This window comes from Scardinius erythrophthalmus, assembly GCF_964197995.2.
Source record: "Scardinius erythrophthalmus genome assembly, chromosome: 6".
In the NCBI taxonomy this organism is placed as follows: domain Eukaryota; kingdom Metazoa; phylum Chordata; class Actinopteri; order Cypriniformes; family Leuciscidae; genus Scardinius; species Scardinius erythrophthalmus.
In genome coordinates this window covers 34,748,325-34,769,697 of record NC_138226.1, presented here as the reverse complement: position 1 = coordinate 34,769,697, position 21,373 = coordinate 34,748,325, and the positions used below count along the sequence as shown (strand labels likewise).

The 21,373-nt window shown below is 39.5% G+C and overlaps 1 protein-coding gene across 1 annotated transcript in view; it reads left to right on the top strand.

The window, feature by feature from the left end:
- Positions 1 to 12,552: 12,552 nt before the first annotated feature.
- galnt5 (polypeptide N-acetylgalactosaminyltransferase 5) overlaps positions 12,553 to 21,373 on the top strand; it is a 30,526-nt gene continuing 21,705 nt past the window's right edge. Inside the window, exons 1-5 of the mRNA XM_081369215.1 lie at positions 12,553 to 14,453; positions 14,574 to 14,740; positions 15,301 to 15,420; positions 15,640 to 15,775; positions 16,358 to 16,477. Coding sequence (XP_081225341.1) covers positions 13,375 to 14,453; positions 14,574 to 14,740; positions 15,301 to 15,420; positions 15,640 to 15,775; positions 16,358 to 16,477 — 1,622 coding nt within the window. The 5' untranslated portion in view covers positions 12,553 to 13,374. The remainder of the gene's footprint in view (positions 14,454 to 14,573; positions 14,741 to 15,300; positions 15,421 to 15,639; positions 15,776 to 16,357; positions 16,478 to 21,373) is intronic.

The window sequence follows — 21,373 nt, the reverse complement described above, 5'->3', positions numbered from 1 at the left end:
ATACCTTGTTGATCACTCTGACAGTGTTTATATCGCAATAAATAATAACCTACTGAATGTACACTGCCTTTCAAAAATGTGTTGGTTGGTCAGATTTTTTTTTTTCAGTAAGGATGCATTAAAGTTATCAAAGGTGGCATTAAAACATGTGTAATGTTACAAAATATTTCGTTTTTAAATAAATGCTATTCTTTTGATTTTTTTATTCATCAAAGAATCATTAAAAAATGTATAATAGTTTCATAAATATTAAGCAGCAAACTGTTTTCATATTTCTGAAGGGTCATGTGACACTGAAGTAGGCTAATGATTTTGAAAATTCAGCTTTGACATCACAAGAATAAATTACATTTTGAAATATATTCAAATAAGATTTTAATACTATTTCACAATATTACAAGTTTTACTGTATTTTTTATAAAAAAAAAATTCAGCTTTGGTGAACATGAGCTCTTTATAAAACATTATTTATTCCTTTGTGCTTTTTTGTTCCTTTGTGCACTGGCTAAGGAGCATGAGTCAAACTGAAAAAATAAAACCAAAGTTTTTCTGAGGTAATGTGTTATGTAATCTTGTTAAAATGGATTTCATAAAATTGGTATCGAAAAAAGTATCGTTAGGAACCGGTATCGAAACTGAGGTATCGAAATTGGCACCAGATCGAAAGATTTTGAACAATACCCAGCCCTACCTTTGTGTGTTTTAGCCCTGAAGCTCAACAGCATTAACGTGAATGGTTGCGAAGTATGTCACTGTGTTAATTTTCTCCTCTTATTTTTGTGCTAGGTTTTCTATGAAGTGTCGCTTCTGCAGCTTTGCCAGCGCCAGTCAAGAGCGTCTGCTTAGGCACCATCGGCTCAGGCACGGAAGAGGAGCTTACTGGCCGTGTGTTTACAGTGACTGTGTATGTTCTTTTAAAACACCTGGCGCTTTAAAGTCACATTTGACCAATCGCACTGTAGGACAGCCAAAATACAAGATAAATTCACAACGTGTCCGGAGCTTTTACTCACCCTCATGTTGTTCCAACCCCGTAAGACCTTCGTTCATCTTCGGAACACAATTTAAGATATTTTTGATTAAATCTGAGAGCTGATCACTCCACCATAAACTTCTATAGACGTTATAACTTGCTGGCCCAGAAAATGTATTAAAGACTTCGTTAATATAGTCCAAGTGACTACAGTGGCTCAATCTTAAGTTTATAATATAAAGCGACGAGAATACTTTTTGTGCGCAAAAAACAACAACAAAAATAACGACTTTATTCCACTATTAATTTCCTTCTCTCTGGGCCTCGAGTCTTTTCACGTAGTGTGATAGCGCAGCGTGTCTGTGTTGTACGTCACACGTATGCTCACTATTGGCCGACGCTGGTCATGTGTGAGATGCGTGTGATGTACAACACAGACGTGCTGTGCTATCACACTACGTGAAAAGACTCGAGGCCCAGAGAGAAGGAAATTAATAGTGGAATAAAGTCGTTTTCGCACAAAAAGTATTCTCGTCGCTTTATATACTTAAGATTGAGCCACTTTAGTCACTTGGACTATATTAACGATGTCTTTAATACATTTTCTGGGCCAGCAAGTTATAACGTCTATAGAAGACTATGGAGGAGTGATCCAGCTCTCAGATTTAATTATCTTAATTTGTGTTCCGAAGATGAACGAAGGTCTTACGGGGTTGGAACAACGTGAGGGTGAGTAATTACTGACAGAACTTTCATTTTTGGGTGAACTAACCCTTTAAACTAAAAACGAATCTTTTACAGTGCTATGCTTAAGTTTAGACACCCATACTAAAGTTGACTAAAAAGAGGAATAAAAAAAAAATCATTTTTCGGAAATTGAACTTAATGCCTTAATTAAAAAAATTAGGAAAATCCAACCTTTAAGGACACCAATTTTCTTTGTGAATGAATAATGTATCGTAAATAAATAAATGTTCTTCCTTAAAATACAGGGTGCATAAGTCTGGACACCCCTATGTTAAATTCCCATAGAGGCAGGCAGATTTTTATTTTTAAAGGCCAGTTACTTCATGGATCCAGGATACTATGCATCCTGATAAAGTTCCCTTGGCCTCTGGAATTAAAAATCCCCACATCATCACATAGCCTTCACCATACCTAGAGATTGGCATGGAGTACTTTCCATAAGATCATCTCTCAATGCAAATCAAACTAGCTATTAGGCTAACTGAAATAAAACCATGCCAATCTCTAGGTATGGTGAAGGCTATGTGATGATGTGGGGCTATTTTACTTCCAAAGGCCAAGGGAACTTTATCAGGATGCATAGTATCCTGGATCCATGAAGTAACTGGCCTTTAAAAATAAAAATCTGCCTGCCTCTATGGGAATTTAACATAGGGGTGTCCAGACTTATGCACCCTGTATTTTAAGGAAGAACATTTATTTATTTACGATACATTATTCATTCACAAAGAAAATTGGTGTCCTTAAAGGTTGGATTTTTCCAAAAAATTTTAATTAAAGGAGGACTCCGGTCAATTTTAACATTGAGCTCATTTTTTGTACATTTGGAGTGCTGTCAATACAGAGAACAACGACAAAAATCGGTGTTGCCTACCCCGAGTTATTCTATTTTTAAAATTTGCACCCTGTTGACTTCAATGGGGCAAGTACTAAACCTGCTTTTAGCCTCTTAACATCCTTGATGTGTCATTACAAGTGCACAGAAAATGAGTGAGTGATTCCTTCAGAGTGAACACGAGTGAATCTGACTGCAGTAGATGTGAAAGATATGTATAAAAATGATGTTATTTAAGCCAGCGCAAATACCTGTTTACATCCTGTTTTCGGGTGAAGTCCAAAGTAATCGATTGCCGAGTTCACGCGCGTGATCATAGGTAACTAAACTACTTAAGTTAAAACTAAACTACTCGGCAATCGACTACTTTGGACTTAACCCGAAAACAGGATGTAAACACAGGTATTTGCGCTGGCTTAAATAACATCATTTTTATACATATCTTTCACATCTACTGTAGTCAGATTCACTCGTGTTCACTCTGAAGGAATCACTCACTCACTTTCTGTGCACTTGTAATGACACATCAAGGATGTTAAGAGGCTAAAAGCAGGTTTAAAACTTGCCCCATTGAAGTCAACAGGGTGCAATTTTTAAAAATAGAATAACTCGGTGTAGGCAACACCGATTTTTGTCGTTGTTCTCTGTATTGACAGCACTCCAAATGTACAAAAAAATGAGCTCAATGTTAAAATTGACCGGAGTTCTCCTTTAAGGCATTAAGTTCAATTTCCAAAAGATGATTTTTTATTCCTCTTTTTAGTCAACTTTAGCATGGGTGTCTAAACTTATGCATAGCACTGTATGTGTAGCTATCATATTACTGTCAACAGACTACGGTATTGATTGTTCAGTAGAAGCAAGCTGTGTTTCACCATTACTGTTATAGCCTGCATGTTTGCATTTTTGGCTAATTTCAAAGTTCAGATAATTTGGCTTTTTCAGGTGGGGATTTACACATTTCTGAATTAATACTTAGGCAGGCACTATACAACTGTTTATCGGTCATCTTTGGCAATATTGCATTATTTGTAAGGTCTCAACAAGAGTCGGAAAGTAAAAAAAAAAAAACTGCCCATATTACGGTTCTGAAACCTGATGTATTTGCTTTGGGTATAAGATTACTTGTTTACATTGCCCATATTATGGTACCGAAACCTGATGTATTTGCTTTGTGCATAAGATTACTTGTTTACATTGTGGAATTGTAAAGCTGTTTGTGCCAAAGTCGTTCAAATAAACATGCATAAATGAACTGGTTTACTGTCAGTGGATGATTTAAAGGGAGGGAGGGAGGGAGGGAGGGAGGGAGGGGGGGGGGGGGTAATTTAAACTCAAAATAGTAAGTTATTACAGGGGATGGTAATCTGAACTCAAAATAGTAAGCTTTTACAGACTTGAAAGTTCCAGTAACTTGAATTAAAAAAACTTAGTTGTCAGAACTTGAAAAACTTAGCTGACGCAACTTAATAATTGTAGTTCTTCAAAACGTAAAAAATTAAGTTGATATCTTCAACTCAAAAATTCTGTGCAGTCGGTTGCCTTGAAAATTTGAGTTGAACTAACTTTTTCTTACCCCATAGTGTAACTGAGTATGCACATTGTCAAAATAAGTGCAAGGCAGTTTCCTCATATTCATTACAAAAAGTACAATTTAAATGTATTCCTTTTTAAACTTTTGTAGGTAATAACTTGCTGGATAAAATCTGTTAATAGGTTTATAAGAAACTTCTTTAACCTTATTTCTAAGATGATATTTTTGTGGTAACAACCACACTTCCCTCCAGCAAATCAATTTTCCATTTAATAAGGAGGCCCAGTGAGACAAAATATAAGGCACAGTAACAATTTTTCTTTGGAAAATAGTATGAATAGCTCTATTATTACTCTTGAGGTATGATGAAAAACAAATTTTACCAACATAGGATTTAGTAACATCAAAAGACACTGAACCGGGATAATGGTCTTTATCAATACCTCTAAATAGCATTTGTGTACCAGAAGGGACTGAACCAAAAACCATTGCAAATTCTTTTTGAGTGACTGGTATTTTATAATAAGAAAGGAAATCATCATAAGAAAAGAATGTTCCTTCTTTATTATATAACTGACTAACCAATTTAATATTGTTGTCAAACCAGTTCTTTAAAAAAAGAGATTTGTGTTTATAAAGAATGTTTCTGTCATTCCAGATGAAACAGCGATGCGGAGAAAAATTGTGCTTATATATTAATGACCAAGATAGGAGCACTTGTTTGTGGAAAGCAGATAACTTAGCTGGAATTTTATCTATATTATAATTACACAACAAAACAAAACTAAGACCACCAATATTTGAAAAAGCATAGTGAGGGATAAAATTCCAGACAGAAGTGGGGTGCAGGTCAACGGGTATCCGTTGATTACCCATGCATGCAGAGACCAGCGCTCCGGATGGGGATGCCAGATCGATCCACCGGCTTGAGAGAGGGGATCCTTTCTCACCGGGATCGGCCATGGGGATGAGTGCGACAGCCTCACTAGCTCTGGGTACCAGATTTGGTTCTCCCAACGCGGGGCTATAAGAAGCACTGGGTGGTGCGTTTCCCTGATCCTCGTGATGACCTGTGGTAACAGGGAGATCGGAGAGAAAGCGTACAGCGGGAGGCTGGGCCAGGTTTGGGACAGCGCGTCCTCGCTTTTCGAGAGAAATATTGGGCAGTGAGCGTTGTCTTTCGACGCAAAGAGGTCGACCTCCGCTCTGCCGAATAGGCGCCACAGGAACTGGACTGTCTGGGGGTGCAGGGACCATTCTCCCAGGGGAATGATGTCTCTGGACAGTCTGTCTGGGCTGACATTCAGGTGGCCCGGCACATGCGCGGCTCTCAGCGAGTGCAATGAGCGGTGAGCCCACACGAGAAGGCGTTCTGTCAGTTTGCACAGGTTCCTGGACCTGACACCGCCCTGTCGGTTCACATAGGACACCACGGACATGTTGTCCGAGTGGACTAGCACATGGTGATCCCGTATGAATGGGAGGAAGCGCTTGAGCACGTTCTCGACCGCTATCATCTCCAAACAGTTTATGTGGCGGCATTTCTCCTGGTCTGACCACAGGCCAAAGACCGGTTTGCCCTCGAAAAGAGCGCCCCAACCTGAGGTGGAAGCGTCCATCGAGATAACTTTGCGGTGTGAGACGGCTCCCATTGTCACTCCCCGCTGGTACCAGTCGGCCGCTAACCAGGGCTTCAGTGCTGAAACGCAGCTCTGAGTCACTCTGATTCGAATGCCGCCGGAAGCCCAGGCTCTGTGAGGCACTCAGGCGTTCAACCAGCGTTGTAGCGGGCGCATACGCAATAGACCCAGCTGAAGCAGTGCTGCAGCTGAAGCCATACAACCCAGCATCCTCTGAAATGTCTTGAGAGGTGCGGTGCTGCCCGGCTGGAAGGACGCGGCCAGGCGTCGAATACAACGCGTGCGCCGTGTCGACAGGCGGGCCGTCATTGCCACGGTGTCCAGATCCAAACCCAGAAAAGAGGTTGATTGACTGGGCACTAATGAGCTCTTGGTCCAGTTGACAGAAGCACTGTTCTGTGGGCGATGAGCTCGGCCTCTGACTGTGCTAGAATCAGCCAATCGTCCAAATAGTTCAAAATTCGCATTCCCCGACCTCTCAGAGGAGCGAGAGCCGTGTCCATGCACTTCGTGAATGTACGGGGTGCTAAAGATAGGCCGAACGGCAGGACAGTGTATTGATATACCTGACCGTCAAAGGCGAATCTCAAGAATGGCCTGTGACGGGGTATTATCTGGATCTGAAAGTACGTGTCTTTTAGATCGAGAGAGATAAACCAGTCCCTCGGGCGAATCTGCGCGAGGATCTGCCTGGTTGTGTGCATTTTGAATTTTGGGCGGCGTCGGGGGCGAAATGTTCGTTAGTATGTGTGAGCGCTCGAGGGTGGGCACAGGACTTACATTAAAAACATGACCGGTCGTGAGAGGCCGTGAGACAGAGTGGGCAGTGAGTAGGTGTGGGCACGGTGAGGTGGACACGTGACCTACTTTTAACACTCGAGCGGCTTCTGCCTGCTTTATGAGAGTGGGCTCTGTGAGAGACACGGGATTTATAGTGCTTGTGTGCAGGGGTGAACACGGAAACGTGGGCACATTCACTGCATTTGAAACACATACGGCGTGAGCCGTGCAACCAGACATTATGCTCATTTGAGATTTATCTGGGTCGCCGTGAGAACGGTGGTTGCGCGCAGGCGAGCGGGTAGATATACCGGCTCGTTGGCTGCGAGGTAAACATCTGCAGTAGCTGTGGCAACGGGAAGCTTTGACGGTGGTCCAGCCGCAGCGGGACTTAACCGTCTTTTCTTCCCTCTCTTTTCGCCGGTGAGTGAGGCATGCGCGCTGAACATTGCTCGTGACCGTTCGCTCTGTCATCCCTTGTGAACGGCGCAATCTGCGCGGCCCAACAAGGGGGAGAGCGGGTTCGCTTTCTGTATGTAAGAAAAGCTGGCCGCGAGCTTGGAGAAGCGAACAGCATAAATTTTATCTGCCGCGAGAGCCGGGATCGAACACGGGTCTCTGGCGCGAAAGCCTAAGATTCCGTCACTGAGCCACAGGGGAGAATAGAACAGGGGAGAATCTTGTGACGGCGTTTGCTTGCAGGCGTGCGTGTATTTATAACAGGCTCGTATACTGCGATATGAACAATTCCAGTCGCCTGAACTTAAGAGGGGACTGAGAAATGTTTGAGAAATGGAGGTAGGTCTGGCCACTGCGGGACGAAAACACTCTGTTCTCCTTTCGCCGGTGAGTGACGCGCGAGGACGGAGTAGCTTTCTTGTAACGTAAAGAGAGCTCCAAGACTGTCCGCTTCTGCCATCCCTTGTGAGCGGCGCAGTTTGCGCGGCTTGAAAAGAGGAAGAGGAAGCTTGCTCTGAGACCGTCCGCTTCTGCCATCCCTTGTGAGCGGCGCAGTAGCGCGGCTCGAACAGAGGGAGGGTGTCTATCTCATTCGCCTCATCCCCTGATGCGGCGGCGGCGCAGGCGAGAGCCGGCGGTTGAGCGGCCGGGGGGGGCGGAGAGGGCGAGAGAGAAGCTCGAGGGAGAGGTTCCGGCGAGCTCCTCAGTCACAACAGTCTCTGGTGGTCTCTGCGAGCGGCGCTTCTTCTTGCGCGGCCCGGCAGGGACAGGCGGAGCGACAGCTTGGTTGAAAACTTCAAGTCGAGCCCGGAGGGTCGACATTGAAAGTTCTTCGCACTCGGGGCAGCCGCGCGTAGAGAGAGCGGTGGCGGCGTGCTCGTGGCCCAGGCAGAGAGCGCAGATGAGGTGGCGGTCTCCGTTGCTGAGCGGGGCGCGGCACGAGCCGCAGGAAAAACGAGGCATTTTGACAAAAACGCCTCGTGCTCTTTTAGAACAGTGAGAGAAAGTATGTGTCGCAGGGCGAACAGCAGTAATAAAAGGATATGTCGCCGGATAGCGTAGCAGGCACGAATGGCTGAAGGCGGCGAAGGCGGCCGGCTTCCTCAGGCGCTGTCCTAGGCTTGCTGGTCGCTGGTTTCAACGGCGGCGGCTCTCAAGATCCAGCGATGCGAAGAGCTTGCTGAAGACAAGAAAATCAGATTTTTCAGCCTGTGAGCCCTCCTTATATACACACTGGCCACACCCATCGTGACGGTTAGAAGGGTGTGGAGGGCGCGAAGCGCCCTCATTGGGTGGGACGTCACGCAGGGCTCACTGGTAGGCTTAAGCAGTTGCCGCCGGGCAGCCAATGAGCACGCTTATACAGCTTGCCATGGTCTGCCGGCTGCCGCACTGCGTTGACAATAAATACAAAATTAAGGATAATTTTTTGGCTTCAGAACTCGAAGAAAGAGAACTTTCCCGATGCGTAAGCAACTTACGCAATACGAGAGAACCTCTCGTAAGAGAACTTTTTTCATCAATCCAATATGAATAATCTAATGTATCTAAAACCAACCTTACATTATTCAAAATGTGCCTGTTTTTCATAAAACCTGACTGAGTTTCATTTACAATATATTCTAATACATGATTCTTTTAGCAAATATAGAGGCAATTAATTTATAATCATTATTCAAAAGACTAATTGGCCGCCAATTATCAATTATAGTCAAATCTTTTTTAGGCTTAGGAATAAGGGTAATTAACCCCTGAGTCATGGTAGATGGGAGGCTGGACTTTTAAGCTTTCACAAAAAACTGAACGCGCAAAGTTTAATGCTGAGCGTTTCCCCTTGACGTTGGACAGTCGCACATTTAAGGACCGCCTCTAAAGTTGCATACGACATTGGTATACACGTTTCTAACTTCAATAGCATCTGAATAGAATGACTTACAGTCACAAAACCAACTGAAAAGTGTTCATGTAGGTGTCAGGCATAATGCGCACCCTTTCGATTTTTTATATTTATTCAAAAAAAATTAAGTTTGCTATTGAAGTTAGATTAGAAACGTGTATGCCAATGTTGTATGCAACTTTAGAGACGGTCCCTAAATGTGCGAATGTCCAATGTCAAGCCAATTTACATTTTACATTTAGGTTACATTTAGTCATTTAGCAGACGCTTTTATCCAAAACGACTTACAGTTAAACTAACGGAGGACAACAATATACAAGTGCTATGACTCTTCCCAGTTTAATCTAATGCAGTACACGTAGGCATACTTATATATAGCGTTTTGTCCCGACAGAAGGGGAATCCTTGAGTATGATGAGGTATTAAGGGGAAACCGATTTAATCCCGTTCATGGTAGAGAAAGCTGATAACATGTAGGCTACACAGTGAAAGTAACAATGAAGTTATTGAATGAAACATAAACAAAGCTGTTGTGTCTTTATCATCTTTTCCGCATATATACTGACCCAGATAATCATTTTCATTTTATGAATGAATGGCTTGCTCTATTTGTTGCTCTGGTCTTCGTCAACAACACGCGCTTACACCCCCTGCTGGTGAGGTCGACTAACAGCAGATGGAGAGTATGCTCGGTAATCTACTGCTTTTCCTGCAGTTCCTGGATGCCAATTTTTGAACCACTGATTTTGGAAGCGAATTTGCAAAGCGAAATAAAATGGACCAAAAATTGCCTGTTGAATATTATAGGTTGTATTTTTAAACAGTTTTACTATTTTGGAAGTGAAATATGAAAAGTGAATATGGATTATTGAATTTTTAATAATGAAAATGTGTTTGAAATGTTTTGAATTGAAATATTCACAGCTTAAATATTCAACCATGATGGATTTCAGCCCATAAAAATGCAAGCCCTAAAAGTACAATGCATTAAAATGCAAGCATGGTTAATGCAATGCCTTTTTTTTTTTTTTTTTTTTTTTAAGTAGTGCGTATTACGGAGCCCCTGAGGGGACCTTTGCAAAAAAAAAAGGCTTTTTTGTTTCAAAAACATTTGCCATTGTTTTACTTCCATATAATTTATTAGTTTTTAGACCGTTTGCTATATGTTCCTGTTTTCCTTTATTGGCAGCTTGACTTTGTAATTTAATATTATCTACTTTTTATTTATGCATTATCTAGTCTCACGTAAAAAATGGTAACACTTTACAATAAGGTTCATTAGTTAACATTAGTTCATTAGTTAACATCTTAGTTAATATTAAATTCAACATTTACTAATATATTATTAAACTCAAAGGTTGCATTTGTTAACATTGTTTATGTACTGTGAACTAATATGAACAAACAATGAACAGCTGTATTTTTATTAACTAACATTAACAAAGATTAACTAATATAGTATAGTAATAAATGTATTGCTAATTGTTAGTTCATGTTAGTTGATACATTAACTAATGTTAACTAATTAACCTTATTGTAAAGTGTTACCAAAAAAACATTTCTTCAGCAGTTCACCCACACTTAAGCATTTTATGTTTCTCCTTACAGGTGTGTTGTGAGTGTAATAATACTGTGCAGTTTATTTCAAAACCATTAGTTTATTCTAGAGAAACAAACATAGACTAGACTTTCAGGTTTTCTCTTGCAACAATCAGGTGAGACCAGACTTGATCTAAATAGCAGCTTTTAAATCTTTCACAATCTTTCAGACTATGAGCATAAACAGATATAAGTTATAACCATGTTAATGTTAATCCACCACCTACTCTTCAAAAAAATATGTGACTGGGCAAGTTATATGGTATTTACACTGAGTCAAATGTTTGTGACACACTTGACTGAATTTATATTTCTCTTGGTCTTAAAAAACTTTTTTTTTTTTTTTTTACTAATGCTTGAAATTAGTTTTGTACACAAATATAAACAGGCAACAGTGAATGAATCATGGATAAATTTCTTTTGAAAACTATTTTTTTATTTATTCATTTTACTAAATGGATGAGTTGCAGCAGATAGCCTACTTAAAGCTCCAGTATGTGACTTTGGTATTTGACCACAAGAGGGCGCAGTTTCCAACAATAACAAAGGTGAAGCTTGATGACGCTATGAAGGAGGTGACGATGGGAGATGTCGTTTTTAATGCGTTTTCACCATCTAGCGATATATCTACATGGAATTAATGAATCATGATCACGGATGAGGTAATTTATTCGTTTTTGTATAACCTGTATGTCTGATCGTATTATTTTATGTCATCATAATTAATGAACTGCAAGGAACGTGAAATGTTATGCTATATTATCCCGTTACAACATACAGCTATTTGTCAAATGATTTGTTTGGTTAATGTTGTGCAGTTTTACGTTTTTATGGTTAATGCCGTGTTGTTTAACGTGTTCAAACCAATATCTAAAAGTAAATTTGAACGAACATTTGCAAGTAATGACTAAATATATTTTTTTAACATCATATCCGATTGTATTTAATTGTACTGCCATAATCTTGGTCACCACACGTGATAAAAAGCCTTACCAAAGTACAAAGAGCAATATAACTTTGTTTATAAGTGCTATTATTGACAGTTGCATGTCTTACCTGTCTCAATACACTCGCGAGAGAGTCTCTGTCAAGTCCAAGATAGTCGCGCAGCTCTCTCCATCTCGAAAACGCCTGCCGATATTTATCCAGGTTTTATTCCTTCGTTTGTCACACAGTCTGCGTGTATCAGAATATGGACGCTTTCGTTTTGTTGGCACTTCAATACTCGCCAAAGAGTAATCGTGATCCATAACAGCTATAACCATACAGTCTATGGCTATAACGCTTTAACCACCACTTCCGCATTTGACCATGCGATATTCCGGTGTGGTGGGTCATATTTTTTATTTTATTCTTTTTTTTATTCTTTGTCAGACGTCTTTATTGTTTATTGTGATAAGAAAAAAACCTCAATAAAGTTGTTGTAAAAAAAAAATCTGGTGTGGTGGAATATCCTATCACATGGTCCACACCGGAAAAAGGATTGCGTCACTGAGGCGCGACATTTCTTTTCCGGGACGGCCAGTTATTTAAAATCGGAATTTCTCTGAAATAAAAAATCTTTGGAGACTTTTGAGATATTGTAAGTACACAACTGGAGGAAATATATCACCCTGTGCAAGTTATTTTTGGAAATTTTATTACAAAATTCCTACATATTGGAGCTTTAATAAAAAGCATTCTTATGTAGACTACCTCATTAAGGTAAATATTGAGAAAATATCCAGACACAAATCTAGTCAAATCAAATCAAATAGGCTTATAAGATTGGCTATAACATTGTTGGTCATTTTACATTCCCGTATTATTATTCTAATATGTGTAAAATAGTTATTATATGGAACAAGCAGGTGTGCACGAACTATTACCAAGTAAGTTACATCAATCATATTGCCATGGTAATCCAAATACCAATTGTAGTGATATAATTTTTGTATGTTTTAAACGAGTATATTGACTAACATACAGTTACAAATATATGTCTAACTCGAACCACACCCTGAACAGGATTAAATCTGTCAGTCGTCCAAAATATCGCTGTATATTGACACGTCGTCACATAAAGTGTGTTTAGCCTACGTGTAAAACAGGGCAGGTCTGATGTGCAGGAACTACGGGCTTAAAGGAGGATGTCCTTAACCCAGTAGAACGTGTGTGCGCGCTTAGAAGTGGCACCAGATAATTGTAGAAACGAACCTTTAGAATATCGAAACAAGTCAGAAAATATTAATTTGAGAAGACCGGAGCAGCACGTGTGTGTGATGACAAACTTTGCGACGACGATCTCAATTGGAAGTTTCACGCGACTATTTCAGCGTTCTTTGAAACGAAATATCTAAAATGGATTTATTGTGGATCTAATATGTCTTTGAATGCAAAACTGCGGAAGTTTGCCAGAACAACAGAGTTTTAGGTCATACTGCAGAAATGTTGCCACGCAGTCGTTTTTGAGTTCGGGATGTTTAGTGAAGTAGTAGGCTACCCCTCTATGGCTACGTTCTCACACTTGGTGTTTGGCAATAACACCATTTACAACATCATGTTTTGGTACTCTTAAATTGTCTATTTACACCACCAGTCACAAGTGGAATAAACATCGTCTGTATGCCCAGGTAAACCACAATCAAATCCCGTCTCTATTATCGCGATAATTTGAATAACTAGCCTACTGTATAGTGACTAAGTTGTTTCATTTGAATTCTGCTAACTTTTGCGGCTTCTCTGCTATGTTGTTAAAACGTTGGTTCCAATTGAACTCATTCCTTTTGTTCCATTTTGGCCCACAAAGAACATAAATAATCTCTCTGTTTCTAATTCAGTTGCGACTTGTTAATAGTTTAGTTAGGCACATCAGTTTAAGAATGTGGAGTCAGTCAGTACTGCACGGAGTGTGAACATTAAAAAAGAAAAATGCGGTTTAGGAAGTATTTCAGAGGCAGTGGGAGGGTCCTAGCGTTTGTGTTTATCGCATCTGTAATCTGGCTCCTCTTTGATATCGCAGCACTGAGGATATCCTTCAGTGATGTGAATCGGGATCTCAAAGAGAGAGAGATTGTACTAAAACAGGGAAGGAGTAAAGGCAATGTCGAGGATATCTTTAAACATCCTCTGCAAAAAGTAAACGTAGCAAAGAGGGAGTTTTTTAAAAACAAAAAAAGGTTTGAAAAGAAAGTTGATGAGGTTTACAGAAAGTGGCCAAAGTTTAGGACAGAACCCCAAGCTCTGCTAAACAACGACAAACATTTGAATTCAATGTTAATGGCTGACAAATCTTTTGTGGAACAAAAGGAGGTAATTAATCAAAGCAAAGTGGATCTAACTGTGAAATCACCTGTGGAAGAAACAATTATTAGCATCCCTCCAAAAACAAATGAGACAAAAACTGAAATTAACGGCAAAGTGAACAGTATATCTGCAAAGATGAACAAAATAAATGCTGCTGTTGGACAGACCGAAGCAAATCTAGATGTTAAAGCACATTTACTTACTAAAGTACTGCCTGCTGTCCAGGAGAAAATGTATTCTCCTGCGCTCAAAGAAAACACTTTGGGGAAAGTAAATCATACGAATGACACACTAGTGATGTCACATAAGAAAGTACATGTAGATTCAGGTTTACAAAATAACTTGAGTAATGATTTTCTCAAACCAACAAAGACTGATAAACCGAAAAATATTATTGACAATAGAGAGAAACATGCCAATATTTTCAACAAAACTAAACCAGACATTACTAAAAAAACTGTAGAAATAGCACACTCTCCTAGTGTGCGAGTGAGGAGGTCAGGAGAGCTTCATAAGGTTATGGCCCTAGATGTGACAGACTTACCCAGAGATCCGCAGGCCGTGGGACAGTTTGGACAGCCTGCAAGTGTTCCCAGAGATAAAGAACTGGAGAGTCGAAGACGCTGGAGTGAAGGATATTTTAATGTATTCCTGAGTGAACAGATACCAATAGATAGAGCCATTCCCGACACCAGACCCCAAACGTGAGTTTGAACCATATAATAATTTTGTTGTATTTGGGGAGGTCATGGCAAATTTTATATCATGACAAGCAGATGTAGCACTGATAAATGTGTAACACCTCCATATCCTGTTTTGTTTAGCTGTTCAGAAAATCTTGTTCATGATGACTTGCCCAACACCAGCGTGATCTTCTGCTTTGTGGATGAGGTGTGGTCAACTCTGCTACGCTCAGTGCACAGTGTGCTCAACAGGTCTCCTCCACACCTGCTGAAGGAGATCATTCTGGTGGACGACTGCAGCACCAAAGGTCTGAGGGACAATTCTGTGGTGATTTACTTGCATTTTAAAGAAATTATTTGAATCATGTGAGGTGAGGTCAATGACAGGGTTTATGTCTAATAGTTCAAAGCTTTAGACCTCACACATAGTATTAAAGTCCATTTTGGGTGATTCAAGCTCACAAGTCATCAGCACTAAATACGAGGGTAAACATGATACAAAACAGGCTTATGTTTCACAGTCATCTATACAGTAACTGTTTACTTCTTCAAAAAGGAACTCTTTTGACTACTTGAAATCTTGAAAAGTTTAACTTAACAATGCTTAATCTATGACAAAACATCAAAAGTTCAGGAATAAAAATACAAGCATGGATTTAATTATTGAAGAAAAAGTTAGTAAAAGCCTCTGACTTATTGACTTATATATGTTATAATCTGTTCTTTAAAATTAAGCATTTTTGCTTTCAAATTGTCATAGAAGTCAGAAAGTATACCTCTAATTAAAGAAGCAATTGAAGGTACAGTATGTTAGTCTTCACCATTCTGTGGTTTTGTTTCTCTATGAGGGATTTTGTTTGTGTTCTAGACTACCTGAAGGAGCAGCTGGATGTTTATATGTCTCAGTTCCCTAAAGTACAAATCATCCGTCTGAAAGAGAGACAAGGCCTCATCAGAGCCAGGATTGCAGGGGCCAATGCTGCAACAGGTACTGTACACTCGCACTCAGTTTAATTCATTTTACTGAGAAAGCTTCAATACATACAATAGCAATATGCATAGGGACTGTCCTTGGATTTGTGCTTAATTTAATTGGTTTGGAAATTGGGATACAGCATAGAGAGCTGGTATCTCTGCTATAAACAATAAATGTTGTTTTAGTGTTTGGCTGTAATGATTGTTTCAACAGATGTTGTTTCATCTGCAGGTGAAGTGTTGACATTCTTGGACTCTCATATTGAGTGTAACGTGGGGTGGCTGGAGCCACTGTTAGAAAGAGTTTACCTGGACCGCAAAAAAGTGGTCTGTCCTGTTATTGAGGTCATCAGCGATAAGGACATGAGGTAATGAAGTATATTCAGTTGTGCAATTAAATAACTGTTGAGCTTCCCTTATGGAATAAAAATGTATGGGAATATACTGCAAAATATAATGCAATATATTACATAATACATTTCCATATATGGGAAACTAGTGCTTTTATTTTTCAATACACTGCAATATATGCATTGACCATGTATGGCTATATATTAATGAATATACATATTTATAAATTAAGACAAAAATAGCATTACATGTAATATTCACAAAGATGTATCCTTTATTGTGTACATATACATACATGTTCCCATATAAATGTGAATGCATGTTCTCACACACACACACACACACACACACACACACACACATACATATACACACACACACACACACACACACACACACACACATACATATATACACACACACACACACACACACACACACACACACACACACACACACACACACACACACACACACACACATTCACGGGATGAGTTACAACAGATTTCGCATGCTTTGCTTCTGACTGACTTCTGAAAGCAGAGCAGTTAAAATTCATGCACTAAAATTTCTTTTTTTGTTTGTTTGTTTTGTTTCAGTTACATGCTTGTTGATAACTTCCAAAGAGGCATTTTCAGATGGCCACTGGTGTTTGGCTGGAGTGCTCTACCTGAAGAATATATTAGAAAGAACCAGGTCAAGGATTCAGACCCCATCAGGTAACGTCAGTGTAATGGCATTGGTCAAATCTGAACTACGACAAATCTAAACTTCACAAATCTTGGGATACATGGACAACAGGACATTCTGAGTAAACAACAAATTTTTGATGAATTTACAATGCACGATGGGGCTAACAGCAGTTTCTAATCTATCAGTCATACACTACCAGTCAAAAGTTTTTTAAAGTCCAACTGAAATCAAAATTGACCCTATTTACTTTGTTAGCGCATATTACTAGTCTTGTGGTGAAAAATTAATCCGTGCAAGTTAATACACAGAAAAAAATTGTTTGCCGTCGTAATCTTTAATCAAAGTCTGAAAAGTTACTTTCGGTCTGGAATGGCATTCCTTCTCTGATGATGTAGGTTTGACGGCTTGGGTTGGGAAAAGCTTAACCACTCCCCTCAAACCTGTCTGCTATGAGTGAGAGCTGGAGAGGAGGAGCGCTAGAGTAAAACCCTGCCCTCTGTTCAATATTCCTTTTCACTGGGAAATACGTCACAACACTGGAGAAAAGTTGTTTTCAACTTCCGGTTCACGCAGACTTTAATGCTTTTAAAAGAAGTATCTTCTGCTCACCAAGGCTGCATTTATTTAAATACAACAACAAAAAAAATGTAAAACTGTTAAATATTATGACAATTTAAAATATCTGTTTCTATTTTAAAATATTTTAAAATGTAATTAATTCCTGTGATCAAAGCTGAATTTTTAGCATCATTACTCCAGTCTTCATATGATCTTTCAGAAATCATTCTAATATGCGGATCTGATGCTCAAAAAGCATTCATTATTGTTATCAACAGGGCTTAAAGTATTCCGGCACCGTGCCGGATCTCCGGCGTGCGGCCGTGAGGAAGAAAAATAAATAAATTTGAATCTTGCATGCGGTTTAATATTTTCGAGTCAATTGATTTCACCTACCAATCATATGAAAGAAACGCAGCTCTACTAACGTTACAAGCCTATCAGAAGCAGAGCAGGGCGGGGCCTGGCAACACAGTGTGTTTGAGGTTTATACGTCACGTTAACGTTGTGGGGGAAAGGAGCGCTAGTTCATGAAGCTTTAGATGATGTCCTCCTGCACGGGCGTAATTTCCTATGGGGACACTTTCCAAAATCCCGTTGTCCTCCCCACCCCCACTCAAATTCGTTTGTTATGATGTTTAACCGCACGCCGTCATTGACACGGAGGACTCGGAGCAGGACCGAGCCTGTGTAAAATAGCTCACTGAATGTTCTAATGAGCGAGTAACTTAGCGGTTGCAGCACAGACAGCGATGAAACGCCAGAAACAACAGGTAACGGTACGTGACTTTAATGTCATCATGGATGAAAAGAAAGAAAGGAGAGGTGTGAGTTGGTTCAGTAAATTAGCTCAGGTCAGGATAATCATCTTTTCTGTCTACACCTGTTGATAACTGAGCTAACGTTAACATGCTGCTCCTTGGTAACTTCAGACTTGGCCAGTGGCGGCTGGTGAAAAATATGTTAGGTGGGGCTGTGTCATATTCGGTTATTTTAAATAGCTTGGCCTTGGTAACCATGGGACACCAGGTCTTATAGCGTTGTGGCTTCCAGGTTGTGGAATGCTTTTGCTCTAGACGTCTGTCAGAGCATTCACCCTTCTCTCCTTCAAAAACCTTTTTTTTGTCTGAATATTACTCTTTAGCTCAGAATCTTTAAATTTTACCTTATTATGAATGTTTATGTTACTTGCTTGAATCTTTAACCTAACTTTGTAACTGACCTCTGTATATTTATATCTGCCCTTGGTATGTCTATCTTTGATGTTGAGGTTTATTTAGTTCAATTCCTTAACCTAGGCCTATATTGTAAAGCGACCTTGTTGGAAAGGCTATATAAATAAAAAAAATCCTATTATAATTAATAACCACCCAGGATACTAGTGCTCTGTGAAAAGTAATTATTTAATGCCAATATTAAAAGGTTGAGGCATTTTTGCACAAAAACAAACATATTGCACAAACTTTCTATTTTCATTTTTAAATTTAACTCAACAAAATACTTAGTGATTAATTAGCTGATTAAATACAACTATTACCTGCAACAATTTTGAGTGATTTTAAACAAATGTTCCACAAAATGTACAGTAAATAACAAACATAATATTAAAGGGATAGTTCACCCACAAATGGTAAAACCATTTTTCTTTTTGAAAAAAGAATACCGGTAATAAAAAAGGAAATTTCTCTAGCATTTCTTTCTTTTTGCTGTATCAAAAACGTACCGAACCATTTTTGGGTGAACTATCCCTTTAAAGGGATACTCACCCTCATGTTGTTTCAAACCTTTATGAATTTCTTTCTTCTGCTGAACAGAAAGTAAGATATTTAGAAGAATGTCAGTAACCAGACAGTTTTAGATACCATTGACTTCCATAGAAAGAAAAATTATACTATGGAAGTCAATGGTATCTAAAACTGTCTGGTTACTGACATTATTCTAAATATCTTACTTTCTGTTCAGCAGAAGAAAGAAATTCATAAAGGTTTGAAACAACATGAGGGTGAGTATATGATGACAGAATTTTAATTTTTCAGTGGAGTATCCCTTTAAGACAATTTATATTTATAAAATTACTATGTACAAAGAAACAGTGTGAGTGTGTGTGTGTGATCTCATTTGTACAGGAATTTTGCTCTTCTCTCCTTCTGAGTGGCAAACCTCTCAATGACCCTTTTGTTGAAGTCAGGAATGTCCCTGATAAGTTTCTTCTCCATGGAGAGCATCGCCAGAGCATTCAGGCGATCCTGCGTCATGGTGTTTCTCAGGAAAGTCTTGATCCTCTTTAAAGTAGAGAAGCACCTCTCAGACTCAGCTGTAGTCATGGGTGTGGTGATGAGGATCTTGAGAAGACTGACAGTCTCTGTGAAAGTGCTCTGAAGGTTGTTCTCCATGAAAAACTGGTACAGAGGTACTGCACCACTGCAAGCATTGAACTCGTCGTTCTCATAGATAAGGGACAGTTCTGTTTTGAGCTTGGCCTTGTTCAGCATGGGGTATGCCTCCACTGTTGTATCAAGCGCTGTGTCAGGGAACTTCACACAGTGTTGTGGGAAGAGCTCTCCATGCAGGAGTGTTGCGCTGATGAGGTGCTGGGTGAAGGAGAACCGCTCCTTGGCATGGGTCAGGATGGTATCACATACCTGTAAAAGATTCATCAGCATAAATTTCCAATAAAGCCATTTTAATGAAAGTGATTCTGACTGAACGAGTCAAGTATGATTATTAAAGGGATATAGTTCACCCAAAAATGAAAATTGTGTCATCATTTACTCACCCTCAAGTTGTTTCAAACCTGTATGAATTTCTTTTTTCTGCTGAACACAAAGAAAGATATTTTGAAGAATGTCGTCAACCAGACAGTTGATGAACCTCACTGACTTCCATAGTATTTATTTTTCCAACTATGGAAGTCAATGGGGCCCATCAACAGTCTGATTACTGACATTCTTCAAAATATCTTTGTGTTCAGCAGAAGAAAGAAATTCATACAGGATTGAAACAACTTGAGGGTGAGTAAATGATGACACAATTTTCATTTTTGGGTGAACTATCCCTTTAAAAGGTTTTAACACCATTATTTCTAATTGCACTTTACACTACGTTTACTTCTCCTCACTAGTTCCCTATTGGTTTCCATTACAAAACAAGGTTTAATTTAAATATATTAACCACTTTTTTTTCTGTCACATGTGACAATTCTTTACACACTGAATTTCTTTTCAATGAAAACTGCTATTATTTTGCTGCTTGTGACTGCTTTGTCATAAACCTGAATCTACTGAACTAACAAGAATATAAATTCTAGACCACCTGGTCCATCAATCGATCAGTCAGATGTGGGAATATGCCATCCTAAGTTTTTTTTTAATTTTATTATTACATAGCTACATACCACCACAGAAATAAAAATCTTTGTAGAGGAAACACTGATTGTTACATCTCAACTTACCTCTGTAGCCAGCCTCTGTTGTTCTCCTGTTCCCAGTATCCTTCGTCGCTTTATAGGCTGCTGCTGGTCCGATGCACCATCACCACACAAAGAGGGAATAGAGGCCCTGGTCCAAAAATATAGTTAAAAGTTGTTAACCTGTCATCAGACTTCTTAACTCCCACAAGTGCACATCCACTGACTCGTATACACACACAAGGACTATGCCTATCAGCTAGTCATCTGTGATGTACATAATATTACATTGTTATCATTGTTCTATTATATTTCTAAGCTGGATGCATTCTGATGTGTCCTGTGTAAATTATAGTCTCTAAATGACAAGAAGTTCAATATTTAATAACAACCTTCTAGAAATTGACCTGGTGGACACCTGAATAAGCCTGTTGTTAGAAACTGTTTTTGATAACTACTTTACCGTCATTATTATCCAAATCTAATAGTTTCTTTGCTTTTAAAATACTGAAACGGATATAATTGTAATGGGCTTATGATAATCATCCAGTTGGATGACTAGGCACATTTAGACACAAATCTGGAAATAAGCAAATCACATTTCTAACAAAAGTTTTATCAGCCAATCGTAAATAAAGTTATTTACCTGATCGTTTGCATGCTGTCTGTAAACTTCTGGACAAGTGATTTGATGAAAACTGCGTCGATGTTCCTTTTCTGCAGCTGGTTGAACAGCATGTCCACATGTGGCATGATTTTGTGGAACAGTGCCAGAAAAAAACAGAAAGACTCGTCTTCAAGCATCCTCACAAAGCCCCCAGCCTCTCTGACAGTTAGGGGATCAAAGTTTCCATTATCTCTGATGGTCTGAAAACACTTTAAGAGGTCATCTCTTTGTTCGTACACGGTGTTTACAGCGCGACTGTGGAAGTTCCAACGTGTTGTAGAGGCTCTGGGA